Raw genomic sequence first — 22,486 nt, forward strand, 5'->3', positions numbered from 1 at the left:
GAAGAAAGGATGGAAGAGAGAAAGAAAGAGAAATGGCTGCAGACTGCTGTTTTACCAGGTTACAGAGATGCCACAGGCTTGCAAGTTCAAGTGCACTTTGCTCAGCGCTGACCAAAAGGAAAGTAGCAGAATCTGTTTCTCTGTAGATTACTTATTTGTTGAACTCTGTGACAGAGTGACTTGAGGCATTTTCTTCCAAGTATGAGATCAGATGCTTTCTGTCAGTGTAGCACTAGAGGTTGTGGATAGCTCGCTGTTCCTGCTGTCTGTGATACCGCAAAGTAAGAAAGTCAAAGTAAAGATCTTCTCATTTGACATGCAGCATGAATTGTATCACAGCTGACAATACTTGTAAAATATTGGCAATAGATGGAAGCACGCACAGTGCAGTTTATCATTTTGGTACTTTGGTGTAAGGGATAAATCAGCATGCAAACAGATGGGCAGTAATCTTCACTTTTCCACACTTGTACATCTGCCTAGGTGCATGAAAAGCTTCTTGTATTACGTGTCAGACCACGTTATGAGACAGCAAAATTCTGCTCTACATCCAGGAGAAAACTGCAGAAGTGAGGCCACAGGGTGCATACGTAAAACAAAGAACATCTTCTGATGTGCACTCATAAACATGTCCAATGTTACTCACAATGTTCTGTACATCAAAATCTTGTTATTGTCTGCTATTAATTTTTATAGCTTACTTTTTTTTTCTTTTCTTTTTTTTTTTTTTTATACAGTGGTGGCCATTCTGATGCCTGATTCCTTGCTTGGCTCATATGCCCACTTAAAAAAACAAGTGAGATTACAGTGGACTGGCCAGCATTCTTGATTTACAGGTGGTGTATCCTAGGCTTTAAGTGGCTTGGAGCCTTACAATATTAACTTGATACCTGTTAAATAATGGAAAACTCCAAGGGTACTAAGATGGGCTAAGACAATATCAAGCTGAAAGTCCCACAGCTTTGTGCTGAGTCTGTGTTAAGTGAGGTGTGTGACTAGGTATCTTTGATACAATGACTTTAATGGATTTTGGAAGTCAGATCAATGCCATTCCAGTCCTGTCCTTGGAAATACGATTTAATTTGCCAACTGCAAGGCTTGTACCTGGCTTGAGGCAATCACAAGCATAAATGCAAGCTGGGGGATGATGGAGTGCAGCTCTTTGGGGAACGACATGAGAGTACTGGAGAAAAAACCTGAATGTGAGTCAACACTGTGTCCATAGCCTGGAAGGCCAATAGGATCATGGGCTGCATCAAGAGTTGTGGCCAGCAGGGTGAGGGAAGTGACTGTCCCCTTCTACTCTGTCCTTGCAAGGCCCTACTTAGAGTACTGCATCCAGATCTGGGGCCCTCAGCACAAGAAAACATGGAGCTGTTGGAGTGGGTCCAGATGAAGCCACAAAGATGATGAGAGAACTCAAGCACCTCTCCTGTGAAGGAAGGCTGAGGGAGCTGGGCTTGTTCAGCCTGCAGAAGAGAAGGCTGCTCTGTGGAGACATTCTTTCAGTACTTAAAGGGGATCGATCAGCAGGGAAGGTGGGGAGGGACTTTATATCGGGGGCTGCTGTGGTAGGACAAGGGGTAATGACTCTACTCTAAGAGAGGATAGATTTTGGTTAGATATTAGGAAGAAACTTGTCCCTGTGATGGTAGTGAGACACTGGAACAAGTTGCACAGAAGAGCCATGGATGCTTCGTCCCTGGAGGTCTCAAGGCCAGTCTGGACGAGGCTGTGGGCAACCTGCAGCAGTGAGTATCTCTGCCCATTGCAAGGGCTTTGGAGCTACATGATCATTAAGGTAACTTCCAACCTAACATGTCTTATGATTCTATGATTCTGCAGTATCAATACAGAATTAAATAGTTGCTTTTATTAAATATAGTTTTGCTATAGTTAGGTGCAAAATTTGGAGAGGAAGAGCCGGCAGCTATTAGATTGGAGCGGTCTTTACCTCCTCACTGCAGTCAAAGCTGCTGCACTGTGACTGCAGTGCTCTGTAATTGAGGTGCTGGGAAAGCCTGATGCTCCACTGTGGAAGCAAGTCAGAACAGATGGGTGAGGTACTCTGTCTCAGATGCCTCCTGACAGACAATCTCCACTGTGTGGAGAGCCTATGGCCCGTTTTGACCTGTACTCAAGCTCTGTCTTCTTGCAGCTTCCGTTTTGTGCCCACCACACCAATAGAGTCTGTGCATGGATGTTATTGATCTTAGAGAAATCATAGATTAATTAACATTAGAAAAGATTTCTAAGATCAACAAGTCCAAACATCAACCTATCACCACTGTGCCCACTAAAACATGTCACTGAGCAGCATGTCTGTGTATTCCTTGAACATCTCCAGGAATTGTGACCACTTCCCTGAGCAGACTGTTCTACTGCCTCACCACTCTTCTGAGAAGAGTTTTTTCCTAATATCCACCCTGAACATCTCCTGGCACAACTTACTCAATACCACTATTGCTTGTCCCATTGCAAGTTGTCTGGGAGAAAAGACAGAGCCTAACTAGCTACGATCTCCTTTCAAATGGTTGTAGACAGCAACAGATTCTTCCCTGAACCTCCTCTTTCCCAGAGTAAACAATCCTACTTCACTTGAGTGCTGCTCCTTGAAAGACTTGTTCTCCACAATCTTCACTTGACGCCTCAGCATCTTGTAGTGAGGAACCTAAAACTGAGCACAGTGCTCGAGGTGCAGCCTTACCAGTGCTGAGTACAGGGCGATGAATGCTTCCCTAGTCCTGCTGGCTACGCTATATCTGATAGCAGCCAGAGTGCCATTGGTCTTTTTGGCCACCTGGGCACACTGCTGTCTTATTCAGCTGGCTGTCAACTAACACTCCCAGATTTTTTTCCTTGCTCTTCTTTCCAGTCACTCCCTAAGCCTGAAGCAATGCTTGGGGTTATTGTGACCAGTGTATAGGACCCAGCACTTGGATTTGTTGAAACTCCTACACCTGACCTCAATCCATCAATCCAGCCTGTCCAGACCTCTGTGTAGGGCTTTTCTACCCTCAGACAGATCAGTGTTTCCTCCAAACTTGTTTGAAAACTTACTGAGTGTGCACTCAATCCCCTTGTCAGTATTATACATCATATTATACAGAGCTTGCCCCAGTGCTGACCCCTTGGAGAACACCCCTAGTGATCTGTCACCAGCTGATTTAACTTTCTTCATGCTACTTTCTGGACCAGGTCAGTTTTTTACCCAGCGGAGATCACAGCTGTCCAAACCAAGAGCTGCCAACTTCTCCAGGAGAATACTGTGCAAGACAGTGTCAAAGGCTTCCCTATTGTCTAGGTAGAGTACATCTACAGCCTTGCCCTCATCCACTAGGTGGATCACTAGTCATAGGAGATCAGGTTGATAAAGAGTAACATGCCATTCATTAGCTCCAGCTGACTTGGCCTGAGACCCTGGTTGTCCTTCACATGCCTCCTGATTGCACTCAACATGATCTACTCCATGACTTTCCCCGGTACCAAGGTCAAGCTGACAGGCCTGTAGTTTCCTGGATCCTAATTCTGACCCTTCTTGTAGGTCAGAGTCACACTGACAAGACTCCAGTCATCTTGGAACTCTTTCTGCTCCCAAGCAGAAGCATGTCTGCTCACACACAGCTGTGGACAGAACTGTTTCCCCTTGCAGTCTTTAATCGTTTGCTCCATTTCAGGGTTCTTCCCCAGACCTGAATAGTAGCACTTCCTCTCCCAAGCAGAAGCCATTGTCAGCGCCCTGTGGTACCTGGGGTACCTCAGAACAAGTCGACCCTGCCCCTCTGCAAAGGAGGAGGACGCGACGCTCACCGCTCAGGCGGCAAAGTGAGCCCAGGGCCGCTGGCCCTCTGCTGCAGTGTGACACCACAGTCACTGGGCAGCGATGTCATCGCCGACCTCACAATAGCTGCCCTCTGGCAGCAGGGTGGGCTGCCAGTGCTGCGCTCCGTAGCCCGTGGAGCAGCTGCCGCCGTGACACAGGCTTCCCCCTTGACGCCGAGCCACGGCCTCCCAGGCCTCCCTTACTCAACGACAGCGCCCAAGGCAGGCCGGGCCTGCTGCCGAAAGAGCAGCTGCTTCTCCCAGCAGGAGCCGGAGCCCGGTTCCCGACGGCAGCTGGCTGAGCAATGGAAGGGCAGGCAGGGCACGCGCGCAGGCTGCCTGTGCTGGTTGTGGCTGGGTGGATTCCTTCTCTTTGCAGTGGCTCTTACGGTGCTGCGTTTCGTGGTTCTGATGAACCATCATCCCGACTGGGGGCTGGGCTCGTGCCCTGTGCGCGCAGCCGCTAAGCGCGCAGTCGGAGCCCACGCTGAGGCCTGTCTTAATTCTGCACAGAATCAGGTGCTTGGCAATCTTCTGCAAAGCCAGCATGCTCCCAAGCAGAAGCGTGGCTGCTCACACACAGCTGTGGACAGAACTGTTTCCCCTTGCAGTCTTTAATCGTTTGCTCCATTTCAGGGTTGCGGTGAGAGCAATAGATAGAGCAATACTGTAAGCCTCGCTTGAGGATTCAGGGCTTTCTCTGGTTGCGTAGTGCTGCAGACACTGTGCAATTACAGGCGGGAAAAAGAAAATTCTGGAGCTTGAGGCAATAGCCAATTGCCATTATCCTTGCACCCTTTCCTATGTAGTTCTTTTAGCCTTATGCATCGGACAAAGTAGACATTCTGCAGCTGTACTCATCATCCTAGTCTGAACAACATCATTTTTGTAATCGTTGTTCAACTCGAAAGATAAGGAGAGCTCCCATTACAGAATGACTGCTGCTGGACCTCTGGCATCGACTCTGTGCCTAAGGAGACTTCCAAAATAAAGGTTTTTAAAAAGGTTTTGATTTTATACTTTGATTGATCCCAGCTGCTTTGCAGGATAAGGGAGAGTATGTAGCTGCCGATGAATTCCCAGCAGCCCACTTACTCGTTGTATCACCTTTGCAATCTGAGGAGACAGTTGACGGGAGCCCAAATCTTGGAATAGCCTCCTGGAACGCTACTTCAGTCACCTCACGTGCCTTACTAGTTCTACAGGGGAATGCCTCCGACCACCCTGGAGAGGTGTCAGTACCAACGTGCAGCGATACTCCCCTTTTCTTGGCAGTTCCGAGGAAGCAGTTGCCATTGTTGCCCTGGAAGGTTCTCTTTCCCAATAGGCCCACTTGTTCTCTATTCCTGGTACTAGGATCGTACCTGGTTGTGTCTGTTCCCCCAGTATGTTTCGTTGTCCTCCCTTAGAACCAGTTTCCCGAAAATACTAAGGGACATATCAGTGTGTCCACGCACCCATCTGTCAGCTTGCTCTCTTCCCTTCTTAATCATCAATTAGATTCCCATCCTCTCTAGAATATTTTACAGGTTCCGACTCAGGTTCAGACATTTCAAGTTTACCGTCTGGAATTAAAGCCTTCTCCTTAAAAGGCCTGTTCTGCCGCCTGATCCACCGTCTTATTTCCAGTGTCCTGTACAGTGTTACCTTTCTGACATCCCTGCTCCTGCTGGCCACACCATTTCTAATGCAGGCCAGGATGGCGTTGGCCCTCTTGGCCACCTGGGCACAGTGCTGGCTCGTGTTCAGCCGAGCATCAACCAGCACCCTCGGGTCCCTCTCTTCTTCACACTCATCCAGCCACTCATCCCCAAGCCTAGAACGCTGCATGGGGTTGTTGTGCCCAACGTGCAGGACGCGACACTTGGCCTTGTTGAACCTCATCCCATTCACCTCGGCCCAGCGGTCCAGCCTGTCTAAATCCCTCTGGAGGGCCTCCCTACCCTCAGGCAGATCGACACCACCTCCCAGCTTGGTGTCATCTGCAAACTTACTGGGGGCGCACTCAATCCTTTCATCCAGGTCATCAATAAAGACATTAAACAAGATGGGCCCCAGTACCGACCCCCGGGGGACACCACTTGAAACAGGTCGCCAGCTGGACTTCACTCCATTCACCACTGCCCACTGGGCACGGCCCTCTAGCTTTCCTGGAAGGCTATCCTCACTTCCAATGCCCCTCACCCCTTTTGTGAACAAGGCTGCTTACAGCAGCAGTTTCCAGCCCTGGCGCTCTCTCTCTCCTAGCGTTCTGCAGGGGTTGCTCTCATGCCAGTGCAGATAAACTCACTTTTCCTTTCACCCTTTTGCCTTTTCAACTGTTCCGCTATTCGTACCCTCAATTACGCTTCCACCTACACTCAATTATGCTTCCACATACCATTAACCGAGACACCTTCTTATACCATCCAAACATTTTGTCTCGTTCCTTCCAAACCCACAAATCATACAGCCGGGGCTCTCTCCCTGCTCTGTGGTGGATGTGTCGACCCAGGGAGTTCTCTCCGAGAATCTGGGTGCATCAAAAGGAGGGCCGTAAGGAGGATGCGGGGACCAGATACCTCGGTACCTCGGTACCAGGGAAAGTTACGGAGCAAGTCATCTTGGATGAGATTGCACGGCATGTGCGTGGAATCTGTCCACTTCCTAACACAGAGGGCAATTCCACTGATCAAAGACAGACCCCAAGTATAAGCCTGGCTACCGATTTATCAGTCTTGCTTCTCTGTATTGCGAGCTCAAATGCTACCTAACTGGCAAAACCCCAGAGATGTGTTTAAATGAATTTCAGAAGATGCTTTTCTATTTTGAAAGGCAAACCTACTCATGGCTTGGCTTTCCTGAGCGACTAAACCTGTGTTTAGAAAGACATATTTTTTCTAGAAAGCACGTGAAAATTCAATGTTCTTACATTTTCCAGATCTCAAGAAAGGCGAAAAAGCACGAACATAAGGAAGCAACAATTTTACTAAGATAGAGTAGGTAAAGGAGAGTTGTTGTCCAGTGTGAGAGTCTGCACACATGTCGTAGCTCTCGGTGGTGGTCTGGTGGTCTTTTTGATGAAGGCTGTTCTCTTCCTGACTGCGTGCTTTTTGACGTGAGTCAGTTGGAGGACAGTTGGCGGGCTTTGGCTGGCTGTCTTATAGGCTACGACTCCTTCCTCCATCTGTTGCCTCCTTGTTAATTTGTGGTTTATTGTCCTAGCCAGCTGTCACACACTGCACTGCACACATAGGGTAGCTAACGACGTTACCTGGAGAAACAGGAGACCCGCTGTCTGCACTAACTGTCCAAGTCTGTAGTAAAGCATCAGTTATTGGCAGCCAAAAGCTGGATTAGCAAGGTCAGATCTGTAGCTGCCGATCCAGCACCCATGAAGGCACATAGCTTTTAACCTCACTTGTTTTCCTTAATTCAGCGGAGGGCCACGAAGATGGTGAAGGGCCTGGAGCATCTCTCCTATGAAGAAAGGCTGAGTGAACTGGGTCTGTTCAGCCTTGAGAAAAGAAGACTGAGAGGGGACCTGATCCAGGTCTATAAATATCTAAGTTGTGGGGGGCAGAATGGCGAGGCCGGACTCTTTGTGAATGTGAATGTGAATGGCGACAGGACAAGGGGAAACGGCCGGGAACTGCAGCATAGGAAGTTCTGCACAAACGTGCGCAAGAACTTCTTTACAGTGAGGTGACGGAGCACTGGAACAGGCTGCCCAGGGAGGTGGGGGAGTCTCCTGCTCTGGAGATGTTCAAGACCTGCCTGGAGGCCTACCTGTGCGACCTGCGGTAGGGAACCTGCTTTGGCAGGGGGGTTGGACACGATGATCCCTGGAGGTCCCTTCCAACCCCTACAATTCTGTGATTCTGTGATTCAAAGTAGTCCAGCGTTGGAGTCTGCTGCCTGGTAGGAGTCCATCTTCCTGTCCGTGTTAGCCTTCATGAGTGCTGCCAGGCGGGAGAATCTCTGTCCAGCAGATGTGCCCTCCTGGCTGTAGAGGTCCTGGAGCAAGGAGAGGCATCTGCTCCGGTGAAGCAGCCAGGCTTGTTTCTTCCTCCTGCCACACAAGAGAAACCGTTGGGCCCAGAGGCATGGCTGTGGAGCACTGAGTCAGACAGGGCAAGGGAAAGCAGAGCGGCGGGGCTAGATGGCTACACTGCTGGAGGAAGGGAGCTGATGCCAGGAGGGCAGCCGGGATGAAGGGGGCAAAGGAAGAAGTGCTGCTGGCACTGCGGCACCACAGGTGCATCCCTCAGCACAAGCTGCTTTTTACCCAAAGGTGTGCATTCTTCTCCCATGCTGCACACAGGGAGGCTGCGCCATTCCTGGCTCTACCATCCTCGCATCAGGCCTGAATGCCTCAGTCCTGCTAAGGCTTCGGAATGGGCAGGCCTGTGTCATGGATCAGGTACAAAACGGCTCTTCCTCTCTGCTGCTTGTCCCTTCTGCTGCTTACCGAGCCTGCTGCGGAAGGAAGGACGCTCTGCGTGTGGCCTGAGAAATCTGCTGCAACCTTTCCCACAGAGACTTGACAAAGGCCCCAGCACGGCTCCGGGGGAAATGCTTTTCCAGCAGGCTTAGTGCCTGCCTGCTCATTTTCCTGGCCAGCTTCACACATCCCATGTTCCTGCAGACCTGCACAGGAAGAGGGAGGCATGCAGATGTAGAGGACTTGCCCAAGTCCTGCCGAGTCTGCAGAAATGGACCAGGGACTGGCTGTGGCAGGAATATTCCCTGCCAGCAGGGAAAGCATCTGGCTGCATGCCTCTGGACACCCTTCCACTGCCTCTTTACCTCTCCTTTGAGGCTGAAGAAGATGGCCTCCTCAAAGCGGTCTACGGCACTCCTTTTTTCCTCTAGGGAGCTCCTCAGGACCTCCGCTTCATTCAGCTTCATGAAGGCCTTTGAACAAGCAACACAAACAGCAGGTGAGCATTGGCCCCTGGCCAGCCCCATCCTTCCCTGTTGCCTCCTGCAGCATCTGCCTTAGCAGGGCCCATGTTCCTCCTGGTCATGCCTGCCCTAACACAGTCCTGTGGGCTCAGAGCACGGGCACCGAAGGAGTCAGTCCTCTTCCGTGCTAATGCAGCTCGTGCTGGCAAGCAGGGTAACTCACCATGGAGCTGTTGGAGACGTGCAGGTAGGCAGCCGCAGACTCCAGCAGGTAGTAGAAGGCTTGGGAAGCATTGCCCATGGCTGTGTAGTGGCGAGCCAGGGGCACAAGCACCGCTTCGGCGATGGCTTCACACTGGCAGCACCGGCCACTGTCCTTGGCCCGCAGCGTTGTGTGCTCGCCTTCTGCCAGAATCCCCTCTGCAGGGAGGGTCCTAGCCCTCCGCAGGTGTTCTCCAGCAACTACCAAGGCCTCCCAGCTGCTCCAGTTGTCCTTCTCAGCAGAGCCCTGGCAGCTCCCCTGCTCCTGGGGTCTGGAGATGCCAAAGCGGTGGAAGGCCACAAAGTCCCCTTCGTGGCACCTCTGGCATTTGTGTGCATGCCTCTCCAGGAAGGCAGCACACTGACAGTGAATGTTGATCTTCTGCCTCGTGGGCCACAGCTTGTAAGTTGCCTCCCACAGCAGAGGGGTGCAAAAGGCCAGGATTTTAGACTCCTGCTGCATGGTCTCCCTGCTCACAGAGGGCCTCTTCATCCCTGCAAGGCAATGAGTCCTGGCCTCAGACAAAGCTGGGGCCAGACCTCCAGGCCGCCCCAGCTGGGGCAAAGGCCACACTTTGCTGCGTGCTGCTGTCTAAGCCCAGCCTACGCTCTGCCTGCAAGCACGGTGGCAGAGGCTCTTCCAGCAGCCACTAAGAATTTCCCTCTGCACAAAGCCAGGTGAGCAGGGCCCTGTGGAGCCACACTGCTCCTGGATCCACGCTGCACCACCGCTTCTTGCCGGCCCAGAGGTGGGCAGCCTCTTTGTAGCACCTCACTTGCCTTCTGGCTCCTCGATGTCCAGTTGCTTCAGGATGTTGTCCTCCACCAGCTTGTCCAGCAGTGAATTAATCCTGTGCCTTTTGCTACTGGGAATAATGTGAACCAGCTGCTGGGTGGTAAACACCGGCCCTATGATGGCTGCAAACTTCAGAACCATCTGCTTCTCCAGATTGATCCGATCCAGCTCAGCCAGCGCAATCTCTGCCAAGAAGAAGCAACACGTCTTTGTCTTGCCTGTCCCTGAGCCTGAGGTTGGAGAAGCTGGACGGTTTCTCCAGAGGAAACGGGGAAGGCTTTGGCCTCCTCTCCCCAGGATGGAACCCGCTGGGCAACCAGAGCCCAGGATCAGTATCTTCAAGATGGCTCTGCTCCTCTCACACTCACAGGCCACAGGAGCCAGGGAAAGCAGAGACACTCAGACAAATGTTCCCGACCAACGATGGGGAAGGCACAACCAGCAGGTACGTGTGTCCCACTGTGCGACCTACTAGATCTGCACTGGGTTCATGCCCAGCAGTGCACACAGAGAGCACACAACATTCTCACCAGCCCAGAGCTGGACTCGGAGTTCCCCCACCCATGGTGTGCAGCGCACAGTCGGCTCAGAGCTGGTCTACTGCCCACAGAGGAAAACCACAGCCCGCAAAAGCGCAGGACTCTTCCTGCTTGGGCTGGAGTCACCTTCCTGGCAGAGCCCCGAGGCTGAGAGAGCAGCTCTGCAGCACACAGGTGCCCAGCCTCTCTTATCTGCACCCCAGGAAAGGAAGCTGGGGCACAGCCACAAACCGCTCAGCTCCTCACCTTTCAAGGCCACCGGCAGCATGGGGTTCTCCAGGCTCACGTCTGGTCTGATGGTACAGATCCTTTCGCTGTCATTCCTGGTACCCAAGCTCGAGGCAGCGGTGACAGCAGGTGACGCCTTGGCTGCAGAAGATGGGAAGAACAGGGGGAGCATGAGTAAGATCTGACAAGTCGTACCTGTTCATAGTCAGGCACACTGCCTGGCGTGCACTGAGCAGGGCCAGCAAACAAGGCAAGCCGGTCGATTCCCAATGCAAGCTTTCATTTGCATTGCCCACCCAGCTCTCTTCTGTCTTCACACCAGCTTCAGACCAAATGCCGTTCAGTCAAAACTTCTGGGCTCCTCAGACGGAGAATGAACGTTGCACGACACAATGTGGTGGTGATGCTGCCTTCAACAGCACTACCTCCAGAGCCAGGGAAGTTGCCACTGATGCTCCAGAAGGCAAAGCCCGTGCAGGCTGCCCCTAAGCAATGATGCTCTGCTTGGCATTGCTCTTGCAGTGGCATTCCCACCGTGCTCTTCAGTTCCCAAGGCCCTTGTGAGGACTTGAGGTTTTGGAGCAGTTTCCCGCTCCCCCAGGTGGGCTTTGCTCTCACAGGAGCTGAGCTGGTGTTTTGCCAAGGGAGCAGCACGGTGCGCAGTAGCCCACACCTCTGCCGTGGCAAGTTCTGCCCTGCTGCAGGGTCAGCCTCCGCCCAGAGTCACTGGGGAGACACAGGGCACGGCTGTGTGGGAGAGGATGCGCCGCAGCAAACAGCTGATCGGCAACAAGGGTGCTTACCAATCAGGCTCTGCCAGTTGTCCTGTCCTTCGTCCGGCCTCCCAGTGTGCAACAAGAGCATGTTGTTGCGTCGCAGGTAGCGCAGCAGTTCCTCACAGTAATATGGGATGCCAGAGCTTCTCTGGATCAGGAACCTGGGCAGGAGCACAACCCACAGCAAGGAAGTAAGGTGCAGCACAGTTCGGATGGGCGGTGAGTCGTTCAGACCTCGCAGGCTGACCAGCCTCTTCAACATGGCTAAACCTGGCTTCTGGAAGGGGCTTGGGTGTCTGGGGCCCCCCAGACTACAGCATTCCCGGGAATCCATCAGGAAAGGCTGATGGACGATGCCCAAAGCACAGAACAGCAAGCCACGGCAACAGCAAAGGGCTGACACCATCCAGACTCTGCTGCCTCGTGGCAGTTGCCCATTCTTAGCTCCCACCTGCTATGGCCAGGCTTGAGGAGAGACCCATACCCATCAACCCCCTTTTGGCAGGGCGCTTCCCAGCCGTGGTCAGCGTAAGTGCAACCCCTCCAGAAGAGCTCCCCAGGCTTGGGCTTACCTTGCTAGCTCCCTGGGGATGCTGCTCACTCCAAGGTCCTGGCAGGCTTTCTGCACTACAGCTGAAGCTTTCAGCCCTTCCAGACGAACACAAGTGATCGTCTCAGATGTCTTGCAGTCTGCGGCAGCTTTGAAAATGCTCTCTGTTCTGTCATGGCCCGGAACTAAGCTCATGACCATAAAGACCGTGACACTTTGAAGCAGGGGCCACATGATAGACCAGGACCTAGTGTCGAGGAAGTGGGCGTTGTCGATGAAAAATATGCCGTATTTCCCCCCAAGCACCTGAAAAAAAGGTGGTTCTGAGTGGAATCTGGTGGATTCTTGAGTGCCTTCCAGGGAGGACACACAACCTTTCTCGCTCTCGAGACAAGGGGATATTAAGCAGTCTCTCCCCAGCCACCTCCTTCTCCAGGAGTTTACCAACTTTGTTTCTGCGAGACTGCAAAGTCTCCTCTAACATCCGTTGCCCGGCAGAAGGAGAGAACTTGGGCAAAGTTCCTGGAGGGCCATGACCCAGGTGCATCGTCCTGCCGCCCTCTCTGGCAGCCACAGCGCGGAGCCAACAGCTGGCACAGTTGTTTGCCTGCTGTGAGGCAGAAGGAAGGAGACGTGCTCACCTTCTGTAGCACTTGTGTACAAGTCAGGTGGAACGCGCTGGCCCTTTCAGCGGAACACATCTTGGAAACCTCGTCCGTGATGGGAAACTGTCCAGGAAAGACAGAGAAGAACATTGCTGCAGATCTGGGCACACCTATCTCCCAGAGCAAGACTGCAGAGCAAAATGCCTCTGCTTTTTCATGTGGCCAGCACCAGCCCCTTTTCAGTGCCTTTTCCAGGGTGCTGAACAAGACACGGGGCACGTGCACAGCACAGGAGCACCCCATGCACAGGGGCACAGGAATCAGACAGGTGGGGTACGGCCTTCACAAGTCCCAGCCCTGAGCTGAGCCACTCCCAGCGGAGCATCCAAGCAAGACAGCCTCTCACTCTCACCTCAACTAAGAAAACATCGTTTAGCAGGCAATAGCTGCTCTCTTCCACTGTGTCTTGGAGCACGGTCTGCAGAGTGCGCTGCCTGTCACTGGAGGTTTCATCACCCTGGAGACCCAGCGCCCTGGCCACCAGTAGACGGATGGCAGAGAAGGGCTGCTTCATGTTGTCCTCTGTCAATTCCATAGTGTTGACCCTGCGGTGCAAGAGCGGAAGGCACTGAGATCCAGAATTGCCTCCTGGTAGCTCAAGCCCACCCAGACAGCAGTGCTCGATGGGTGAGGCGCCTGGTTCTTTCTGCAGAGGAAAGCAGGGTCCTGAGGGGGATCCTGAGTCCTGAGGGGCGGCTGCAGGCCGATCACTGGGGGGGTGACCACGGCCTCTAGGTCAGCCCGGGTCACACTACGCACGCCCTGCAGCGGCCCTCATTGGGCTAAGAAGGAAGGCCTCAGCAGGTGGCAGGTCTGCGTCTGCCGCCCAGCCCGCAGCAAGGCTTTTCTGCCCCAGTGCTCCTTCTGGAAAACAGGCAGAGGGCAAGCAGTGCTTCTGAGACGGGCCACCTTGCTTGCCCTCAGCTCCAGAGCTGGACCTCTTTCCGTCCCTTTGTGCTTGGCCCAGGGACAAAGGAGAAAAGCAGTGGCTCACAAAGCCAGCTGGAACTCTCCGAGAAGGCGGGTGCTGCTCGGGAGGGTCTGCAGTAGGCTTTTTTAGGAGGCTGCAGCGCAAGGGCTGGGTACAGTGGCACCCGGACTGCAGTGTTTCATAAACAGCAGGGACAGGCAGGGGAGGGGTGCCAAAGTGACAGCTCCAAAGTGCTTACTTGTACTTAGTAGCCCGGTCTAAAACGGCCAGCTCGGCAAGTAAGTGGCTCTTTCCAGAGCCTGGAATGCCCACAAATGCCAGGATCTGTGCTTCTTCCAAAAGCTCATAGGCCTCCAAGCAGCAATCAAAGGTTTCGATCTCCGCCTCGCGACCTGCGCAGATCCACAAGAAAATGAGCTGCTGCAGCATGCCGAAAAGCGGGGAGCCCCTCCAGTTCTCTCCCCTATCCCGCAGCAGAGAGGGAGGGAGCGAGCAAGCGGCTGCATGGGGCTCAGCTGCATGCCAGGGCAGCACACAGCACAGCCCCTGGCACTGGGCAAAGGGAAGCAATTGGGCTTCAGATGAGTTCTCCACCTACCCAGCAAGGGACCATAGTGCGACCTCTCCCTGGCAAGGCCCATGTCATTTTGGCTAGAAGGGGGAGAAAAAAAAGTCACTTAGTTGGTCAGAAGCTATTGCACCCAGAGCCTGCTGTGGAGGGGTGGGAGACGCCTCTCTCGAGCAGCATGTTACCCAGAGCCCATTCCCCTGGCCAAAGCTCAAGGTGGCACACTAGGACAGCTTCAAGCATAAAGAAGTCCAGCAGCCACGGCAGGACAGCTGAAACTAACAGAAGTCCCTTGTTGGATGCAACAACCAAAAAAATCCAAGATGAGGAAAGAAGCCAGGCTGCACTGCTGGCTAGCTGACTGCTCTGCCAGCCTGGACAAGCAAAACAAGCCTCTTGGAAACGAGGACCTGTGTCTCTCAGTGGCTTGGGATGCCCAAGCTGCTGGCACCTTTGCCTCAAGTCTTGCAGTGCTTTCCAAGAGACGGTAGCATTCACGTTCAAAAGGCCTTCCAACAAGGAGGTCAAAGACAGGAAGGAGGAAGACAGGAGGAGGCAGAGCATGTCAGCAGCCCATCTTTCCCCAGTGGAATACGACTGACCCACAGCTTCCTGCTGGGAAGCAGCTGGGGAAAAAAACCCACCCCATGCAGCAGAATGACCTGCTGGCTTAGTCATACACATGGTGGAAAAAAGCACAACACAGCAAGCTCAGAGGAAAGCTGCTCTGACAAAGCCCACAAGGCTAGCCTGTGTCTCCAAAGCCAAGCCAGTCTTCCCCAACCCAGTGCTATCACTTGCACTCTCTTAGCAGCAAGAGGCACAAGGGCAGAGAGGCAGAAAGCAGACCCACACCAGGGCTTCCGATCTTCTCAGCCACAGGCAAGGGAGGTCTGTGGGAGACCAGCCTGGTCTCACTGCAGAACTCCTCTCTGCCAGCCAAGGCTGTACCCTTGAGGCCCCTCTCCCCTCACTTGCACAGCTCAGAGAACACTTACTGCTCGGTGATCCCCATGTATTGATAGATGGTGACGGGATTGGTAACACCTTTCATGTCTCTCTGTGGCAACTCTTTGAAGCAGTAGCTGGGCAGGCGAGAGGCCGCGTGGGTCTCTGCATCACAGGACACCATCCCTGGGTAGGCTATCATCATGCGGGCGGCCAAATTCACCTTAAAGCCAAGGGCTGCCACACAGAAAGAGCATACGTCAGCGCAGTTGGGAAACCTTCAAGGCCAAGGGCAACCTCCCCTCCCGGGCACCGGACTACCCAAATGCAGGGCAAGCGGACCCAAAGGGAACCACATGTCTCTGAGCCCATCCTCCCGCCCCAAGGCCCCAGCGGGCTGCACCGTGTCCTTGCCTCAGCCCATCTGCCTTGTCCAGTCTGACGGGCTGAAGCAGACCCATGCCAGCCTCACATTCCTAAGACAAAGGAGCCCTACCTGTGTGTTCACACCTCTCGGGATGGCCAGTGAGGCTGCAGAACGCCGTCCCGCTGCTGACCCCGACGGAAACTTGCCTGGCACACAGAGAGAGTAACGTGCATTCAGCAGCAGCCCTGCTGCCGTCCTGCTCGCCCTATTCCATCCCTGCCCACCTCTCCCCTCCTCGGCACTGGGACCACAAACGCACCACATGGGTCTTGGGGACGTGGAGAGCTTGCGGAGCAACACGCCCCGGTGGCAGGGGACGTAGGTAGGGCACACGCAAGACCACTGGGCCCTTTCCCAAGGCCTGATGGCTGCAACTTGTGCCAGGCCACAGGCTCTTCTCCTTAGTGGGAAGGCTAGCAGGTACGGCCTGCACACTACCTACAATGGCAGTGACTGGAGGTCGAGGGACCGGGCCCAGGCCTTGTTGCTGGCCCCGTTGCCCAGAGGAGCCTGCCTCTGGCACTGAGGAGCTGTGTGCCCTGGTGAGGGCTCGCTCCGGCACGGTGACTGGCAGGCAGCGCTTGGGGGGACTGTGCCTGGCTGCTGTGGGCTAACCTGCCACCTCTGAGACGCTGCCTCCTTCCCACCAGGGGCGAAGCAGGACGAGCCAGGGGGGCACGTCTCTTGCTCATCAGTCCCCTCGTGCCATCCCAGGCAGCACACACACCCCGTCCCATGCACTCACTGGAGTTTTCTCAGCCCCGTGGAGGCCTTGTGGAAGATCTGCATAGCACATTCCAAGGTGTGGGTGCTCTCACAGGCCAATTTTCCTCCAGGAAATCCAAACACGCAGAGAAAGGTGCAGCCCTGCAAAGAAGAGGTGCAGTGCGTCTTGTTTTACAATAGTGATGGCCAGCAGCTGATGCATTCTGCCAGAGGCATCGGGGAGACCAGCGGAGCTTCAGGTCAACCCACAGCCACAGATGCCAGCAGCACAGCAGAGCTGCTTCCCATTCCCGTGCTGCCAAACAGACAGAGGCATCCTGGGGATAGGATGGCTATCATGCACTCACTTTTTCAAACAGAAGAGTTTTGTTGATTTCACCCTTGTGAGGGCTGATGATTTCTGAAATCATACTGCTGCTATCACTGAGGCTGCTGCTGAGCTCCACTACGCTGATCGTGTCAGGAAACTGCAGCTGGACAAAGAGGACGGTGACCGGCCGTAGCTCAGAGCACAGCTCCAGTGGCATGTCCTGACGAAGCTGCAAGAGAAGAGCGCATCAGCTTTGCCAGCCTGCTCTCCTGGGGGCTTCTCTGGGCCCAGAGCAGACACCAAGGGACAGCGGGCGTGCTGGCAACACCAGGTGCTACTGGAGGATGGGGAAGTCTTCCCAGGTACGGAGTCCTGGCACCAAGCTGCTCTGGCAGCGCTGTCCTGTGACACGTGCAGGCACGAGGGGAGACTCTTTGCCATCCTCTAGGCACCTGAGCGGGATCTTGTCCCCCTTGCTCCCTCCCCCAGGCCTGTGCAACCTCCAGAACTACAGCCATGCAGAAGACAGGGAAGTCTGCCTCCCACCATCCGTGTCTCTCAGAGGAGCAGCACAAAGGGACAGCTTCGGGGCACGTCTGGCCCCAGCAACCCTGGCATCTCTTTTCCTCGGGCTCTCGGCTCAGACTGCACTTTCCTCTGGCTGCCCGTTTTCCCGAGGGCTCCACACCGTCTCCTGCCCTCCCTACACACAGCCGCCAGCAGTAGTGGCCATACCTTCTGGAGAACTGCTGTCGGTATGTGCATCTCCAGCCTCGCTGCCACTTCAGGATCACCAGAGCTCCTAAGAACCGGCCTTTGGAGGGCTAAGGAAAGGAAACACAGGCCGTCACTGGCAGGGCAGGACCACAGGGGCTTGGGAAGCTGGACACAGCAAGGGAAAGATTCTTCTGTGCTTGCTCCTGTTCCTGACTGAAGCAGGCAGGACCCAGCTTTCCAGCCAGTCTCAGGACAAGGAACTCACCCGTCCCTTTCAAATGCCAATCCCCTCTGTACATGTTCAGCTGGCCTACAGCATCTTGGTATTCTTGGCGAGCTAAGTGCATCATTCTCACAACCTGAAGACACACAGGAGGAAAGGAATGCCACTGCCCTCCCCAGAAGCCCCAGGGCACACGGCCTGCCCCTCCACTCTCACTTCCCAGACAAGGGCAAGCCCACCTCCCTGGACTTTCAGCTGTGGCGCAAGGGAAGCAGCCTTGGCTCTCTGCCTAAGCTTATGGTTAGGGCTGTGGCCACATTCAGCCTCTCAGCCGCTCCCCGCCCAGGTGCAGGTCTTCCAAAGGGCTCGAGGCCACACCATTCACCCACCTTCATGGCCCTTCTGCCAGCAATAGATTGGGCCTTGATTCGTTGCTGCCCACACAGCTCCCAGCAGGTCTGTGACATCATGATTTCATAGTCAGCCGAAAGGCTTTGGGCCTCGATAACTTCCTCCAGGGCCTGGCTGCAGACGAAGAAGTACTGATGATCCCCACCTCTGATGGATAGGAAGGAGAGAATCCCGGCCGAGATCCCTGGGGAGAGAAAGACCAGCAGTGTTAACACAGGGAGCCTTTGGAACTCGGTAGCCCCCAGCTCTGCACAGAAGCTCAGCTGACGCCCAACCTGGAGACAGGCACCAGGGAGGGGAAGGGCCTTGGGCATCCTTTTCGGGGCCATACCCACACAGCTCCCAGAAATGGGCGTCTACAAAGGGGCAAACAAAGCCAACACTGACAGTGCGTTGGCACTGCCGGGCGGCCTACAGCACAAGCCCAGCAGAGCAGCAGCTTTGAGCAGCGTCTGCTCTGTTTACGTGAAGGCAGGTTGCAAGTGTCTGCCTAGCAAGACAAGAGCCTTCCGGAGAGTGAGGGGAAGAGAAAGGAAGAAAAGCAAACAGGGAGACCCAGAAAGAGGAGGATAGAAGAGGTCCTGTGGATGTCTCAAGTCAAGTCCCTGCCCACAGGCTGCTGCCCAGGCATGCTGTCTGTGGTGCGAGGAGAGCCTGCAAAAGCCCGGCTGAAAGCCATTAGGCAAAGCGGCTCCCCTTTGCTGGCCATGAAAAGCAGCAACCCTTGGCTGTTCAGCTCCTGGAACTTGAGGAAGCGTCCCAGAGGTGACACATCCCTTATCCAAAGGGCAAGCGGGACAAAAGGGCCCGTCTGGGGACCGGGTCTGGGATCTACGTCCCAGTGTGGTCAGAAGTTGGGGCCCCCAGGGACAGCGCAAGCTGTGCTCTGGTACCCTCACTGGGAGCAAGGGGCCTGTGCTACAGCTGATGTGGGGCAGGCAGGGAAGGAGCCCTTGCCTCCCCTGCCCTCACTACCTCCTGCTCGCCCCCTGCAAATGCTGGCAGGGGAGGCTATCCATCGGCTCTAGAGAGTACCGGGGCTGACCCATCCATACCTATCTTCAGGTGGAGCTTGAGACCCATGTGCGTGTCATGAGTGCCGTACTTCTTCTGGATTTTCCAGGCGCACTGCAGCGCCACGTTGATGGCCATAGGCATCTGAGGCGGTGCTGCTCTCCAAAGCACCAGCACAGCATCCCCTGCGGAAAGGGAAGGGAAGGTGAAGGCTCTCCCAAGGGCTGACTCTCCCCGACTTGCACCCAGCCGCAGGGACAGCAGCAAGCAGCTGGCCGGCGTGCCGAGGAAGATGGGACTGTGGGAGGCCATCATCCTGAAGGACCTCCGGGCAGCCTGGCCTCAGCGACCCCTCCCATCCGCCGGGCCAGCCACAGCGACCACCAGGGCAGCAGAGCAAGAGGGTGGGTGGTGGGGGGCGGCAGTGAGGCTGACACCTCCCACTGCCAGTGCCCCTCGGCACTCAAAGACAGGGCTCCCTCCCCCCCACCTCAGCGCTCCTGTAGAAGCCCTGCTCAAAGCTGGAGACAAAGCAGTTCCCCTTTGCTCTCCGCAAAAAGCAGGGTGGAATCCAGGAGGCTCCCACGGAAGACGCTGCGCATCAGCAGAGCGCTGACACTGCCTCCTCCTAAGGACACACCTGCAAACTTCAGGATGTCTCCTCCACAAGCCAGCACCACTGCAGACAAAGAGAAGGAAAAGCAGAGTTACGGGGATGCCTTCTTCCAGGAGCCACGGGAAGAGCCACTGTGCCCGGAGAGGACCACCGTGGCGGTGCATGGCTCCAGAAAGCCCTGCTCCCAGGGCCGCTGCGGCCACAGCCCTGGAAGCTGCACAGTCAGCAGGGAGGCAGCGCCTCGAGATACGGTGCACAGCATGGTGAGAGCAGGAGGGCACCTCTGGAGAGAGTCTGCGCACCGCTCCACTCAAGCAGAGCCACCTCTTGCCCAGGGCCACATCCCCAGGCCTTGTGAGGACCTCTGGCAGAGGTGGGCAGATCGGCCGGCCTTCCTGGGCAACCTGTGCCGCAGCTCAGTCAGCCTCACCGCAGAGGCCTTCCTGCCCAGCAGAGCCTCCTGCCTTTCAGTTTGTGCCCACCACCTCTTGTCCTGGTGCCAAGCCACATCAAAGACAGCGTGGCTCCGGCTCCTTGCCCCTTCAGGGAGGCAGGGGCGGGCGGCCCAGCACAGCTCTCTCCACAGTGAGCCAGCCTCGGGGCTCGATGCCCGACAGCCCAGCAGCACGGCTCTTACCCTCCAGAATGTCCCCCATGTAGGCGTTGAGGACATGCGCCAGCTCCTCAGCTCCTCTCTCTGGTCCATTCTGCTGGACACACTTCTCTGCCAAGGCAGTGAAACCTGTCGGAAGGACACTCACAGATCAGGAGACGTCTGCGTTGCACCTGTAGCTCACCCCTTCCCCAGCCCCGGCTGAGCGCTCGTCACAACCATGGCTGACGGCGCGGGAGAAGCCGCCCGCTCTTTGGGCAGCACGGCAGCAGGCCTGCGCAGTGGCAAGATGGCCACCCTGCCTCGGGGCAGGCCTCGCGAAGGCCTGGAGCGTCCCCAGGGCTCGTGTCTGTGGGTGCTCCACCATGCCCAGCCCACCTGAGACATCCGCCAGCAGCAGCACTCCCTCAAGAGATTGCAGGTAACCACTGTCCTTCGTGAACTCCTCACAGAGAAGGAGGTTGGGAAGGAACACCACTTTCTTCCCCAGACCTGAATAGTAGCACTTCCTCTCCCAAGCAGAAGCCATTGTCAGCGCCCTGTGGTACCTGGGGTACCTCAGAACAAGTCGACCCTGCCCCTCTGCAAAGGAGGAGGACGCGACGCTCACCGCTCAGGCGGCAAAGTGAGCCCAGGGCCGCTGGCCCTCTGCTGCAGTGTGACACCACAGTCACTGGGCAGCGATGTCATCGCCGACCTCACAATAGCTGCCCTCTGGCAGCAGGGTGGGCTGCCAGTGCTGCGCTCCGTAGCCCGTGGAGCAGCTGCCGCCGTGACACAGGCTTCCCCCTTGACGCCGAGCCACGGCCTCCCAGGCCTCCCTTACTCAACGACAGCGCCCAAGGCAGGCCGGGCCTGCTGCCGAAAGAGCAGCTGCTTCTCCCAGCAGGAGCCGGAGCCCGGTTCCCGACGGCAGCTGGCTGAGCAATGGAAGGGCAGGCAGGGCACGCGCGCAGGCTGCCTGTGCTGGTTGTGGCTGGGTGGATTCCTTCTCTTTGCAGTGGCTCTTACGGTGCTGCGTTTCGTGGTTCTGATGAACCATCATCCCGACTGGGGGCTGGGCTCGTGCCCTGTGCGCGCAGCCGCTAAGCGCGCAGTCGGAGCCCACGCTGAGGCCTGTCTTAATTCTGCACAGAATCAGGTGCTTGGCAATCTTCTGCAAAGCCAGCATGCTCCCAAGCAGAAGCGTGGCTGCTCACACACAGCTGTGGACAGAACTGTTTCCCCTTGCAGTCTTTAATCGTTTGCTCCATTTCAGGGTTGCGGTGAGAGCAATAGATAGAGCAATACTGTAAGCCTCGCTTGAGGATTCAGGGCTTTCTCTGGTTGCGTAGTGCTGCAGACACTGTGCAATTACAGGCGGGAAAAAGAAAATTCTGGAGCTTGAGGCAATAGCCGATTGCCATTATCCTTGCACCCTTTCCTATGTAGTTCTTTTAGCCTTATGCATCGGACAAAGTAGACATTCTGCAGCTGTACTCATCATCCTAGTCTGAACAACATCATTTTTGTAATCGTTGTTCAACTCGAAAGATAAGGAGAGCTCCCATTACAGAATGACTGCTGCTGGACCTCTGGCATCGACTCTGTGCCTAAGGAGACTTCCAAAATAAAGGTTTTTAAAAAGGTTTTGATTTTATACTTTGATTGATCCCAGCTGCTTTGCAGGATAAGGGAGAGTATGTAGCTGCCGATGAATTCCCAGCAGCCCACTTACTCGTTGTATCACCTTTGCAATCTGAGGAGACAGTTGACGGGAGCCCAAATCTTGGAATAGCCTCCTGGAACGCTACTTCAGTCACCTCACGTGCCTTACTAGTTCTACAGGGGAATGCCTCCGACCACCCTGGAGAGGTGTCAGTACCAACGTACAGCGATACCCCCCTTTTCTTGGCAGTTCCGAGGAAGCAGTTGCCATTGTTGCCCTGGAAGGTTCTCTTTCCCAATAGGCCCACTTGTTCTCTATTCCTGGTACTAGGATCGTACCTGGTTGTGTCTGTTCCCCCAGTATGTTTCGTTGTCCTCCCTTAGAACCAGTTTCCCGAAAATACTAAGGGACATATCAGTGTGTCCACGCACCCATCTGTCAGCTTGCTCTCTTCCCTTCTTAATCATCAATTAGATTCCCATCCTCTCTAGAATATTTTACAGGTTCCGACTCAGGTTCAGACATTTCAAGTTTACCGTCTGGAATTAAAGCCTTCTCCTTAAAAGGCCTGTTCTGCCGCCTGATCCACCGTCTTATTTCCAGTGTCCTGTACAGTGTTACCTTTCTGACATCCCTGCTCCTGCTGGCCACACCATTTCTAATGCAGGCCAGGATGGCGTTGGCCCTCTTGGCCACCTGGGCACAGTGCTGGCTCGTGTTCAGCCGAGCATCAACCAGCACCCTCGGGTCCCTCTCTTCTTCACACTCATCCAGCCACTCATCCCCAAGCCTAGAACGCTGCATGGGGTT

General features: G+C 54.9%; 1 protein-coding gene across 1 annotated transcript; it reads right to left on the reverse strand.

Moving 5' to 3' along the window:
- Positions 1–5,907: 5,907 nt before the first annotated feature.
- LOC125687407 (adenylate cyclase type 10-like) lies at positions 5,908–21,199 on the reverse strand. Its single transcript, XM_048932535.1, is given in 26 exon segments — positions 5,908–7,873; positions 8,273–8,451; positions 8,611–8,718; positions 8,933–9,465; positions 9,700–9,951; positions 10,552–10,674; positions 11,337–11,470; positions 11,882–12,165; positions 12,501–12,587; positions 12,877–13,069; positions 13,694–13,847; positions 14,054–14,106; positions 15,022–15,208; positions 15,468–15,544; positions 16,144–16,265; positions 16,472–16,663; positions 17,170–17,258; positions 17,417–17,510; positions 17,764–17,969; positions 18,841–18,984; positions 19,440–19,478; positions 20,053–20,157; positions 20,407–20,581; positions 20,583–20,644; positions 20,647–20,679; positions 21,040–21,199. Coding segments are annotated over 26 exon segments (3,969 nt in total). The 3' UTR covers positions 5,908–7,689.
- Positions 21,200–22,486: the final 1,287 nt, after the last annotated feature.

Source organism: Lagopus muta, chromosome Z, assembly GCF_023343835.1.
Source record: "Lagopus muta isolate bLagMut1 chromosome Z, bLagMut1 primary, whole genome shotgun sequence".
NCBI lineage: Eukaryota > Metazoa > Chordata > Aves > Galliformes > Phasianidae > Lagopus > Lagopus muta.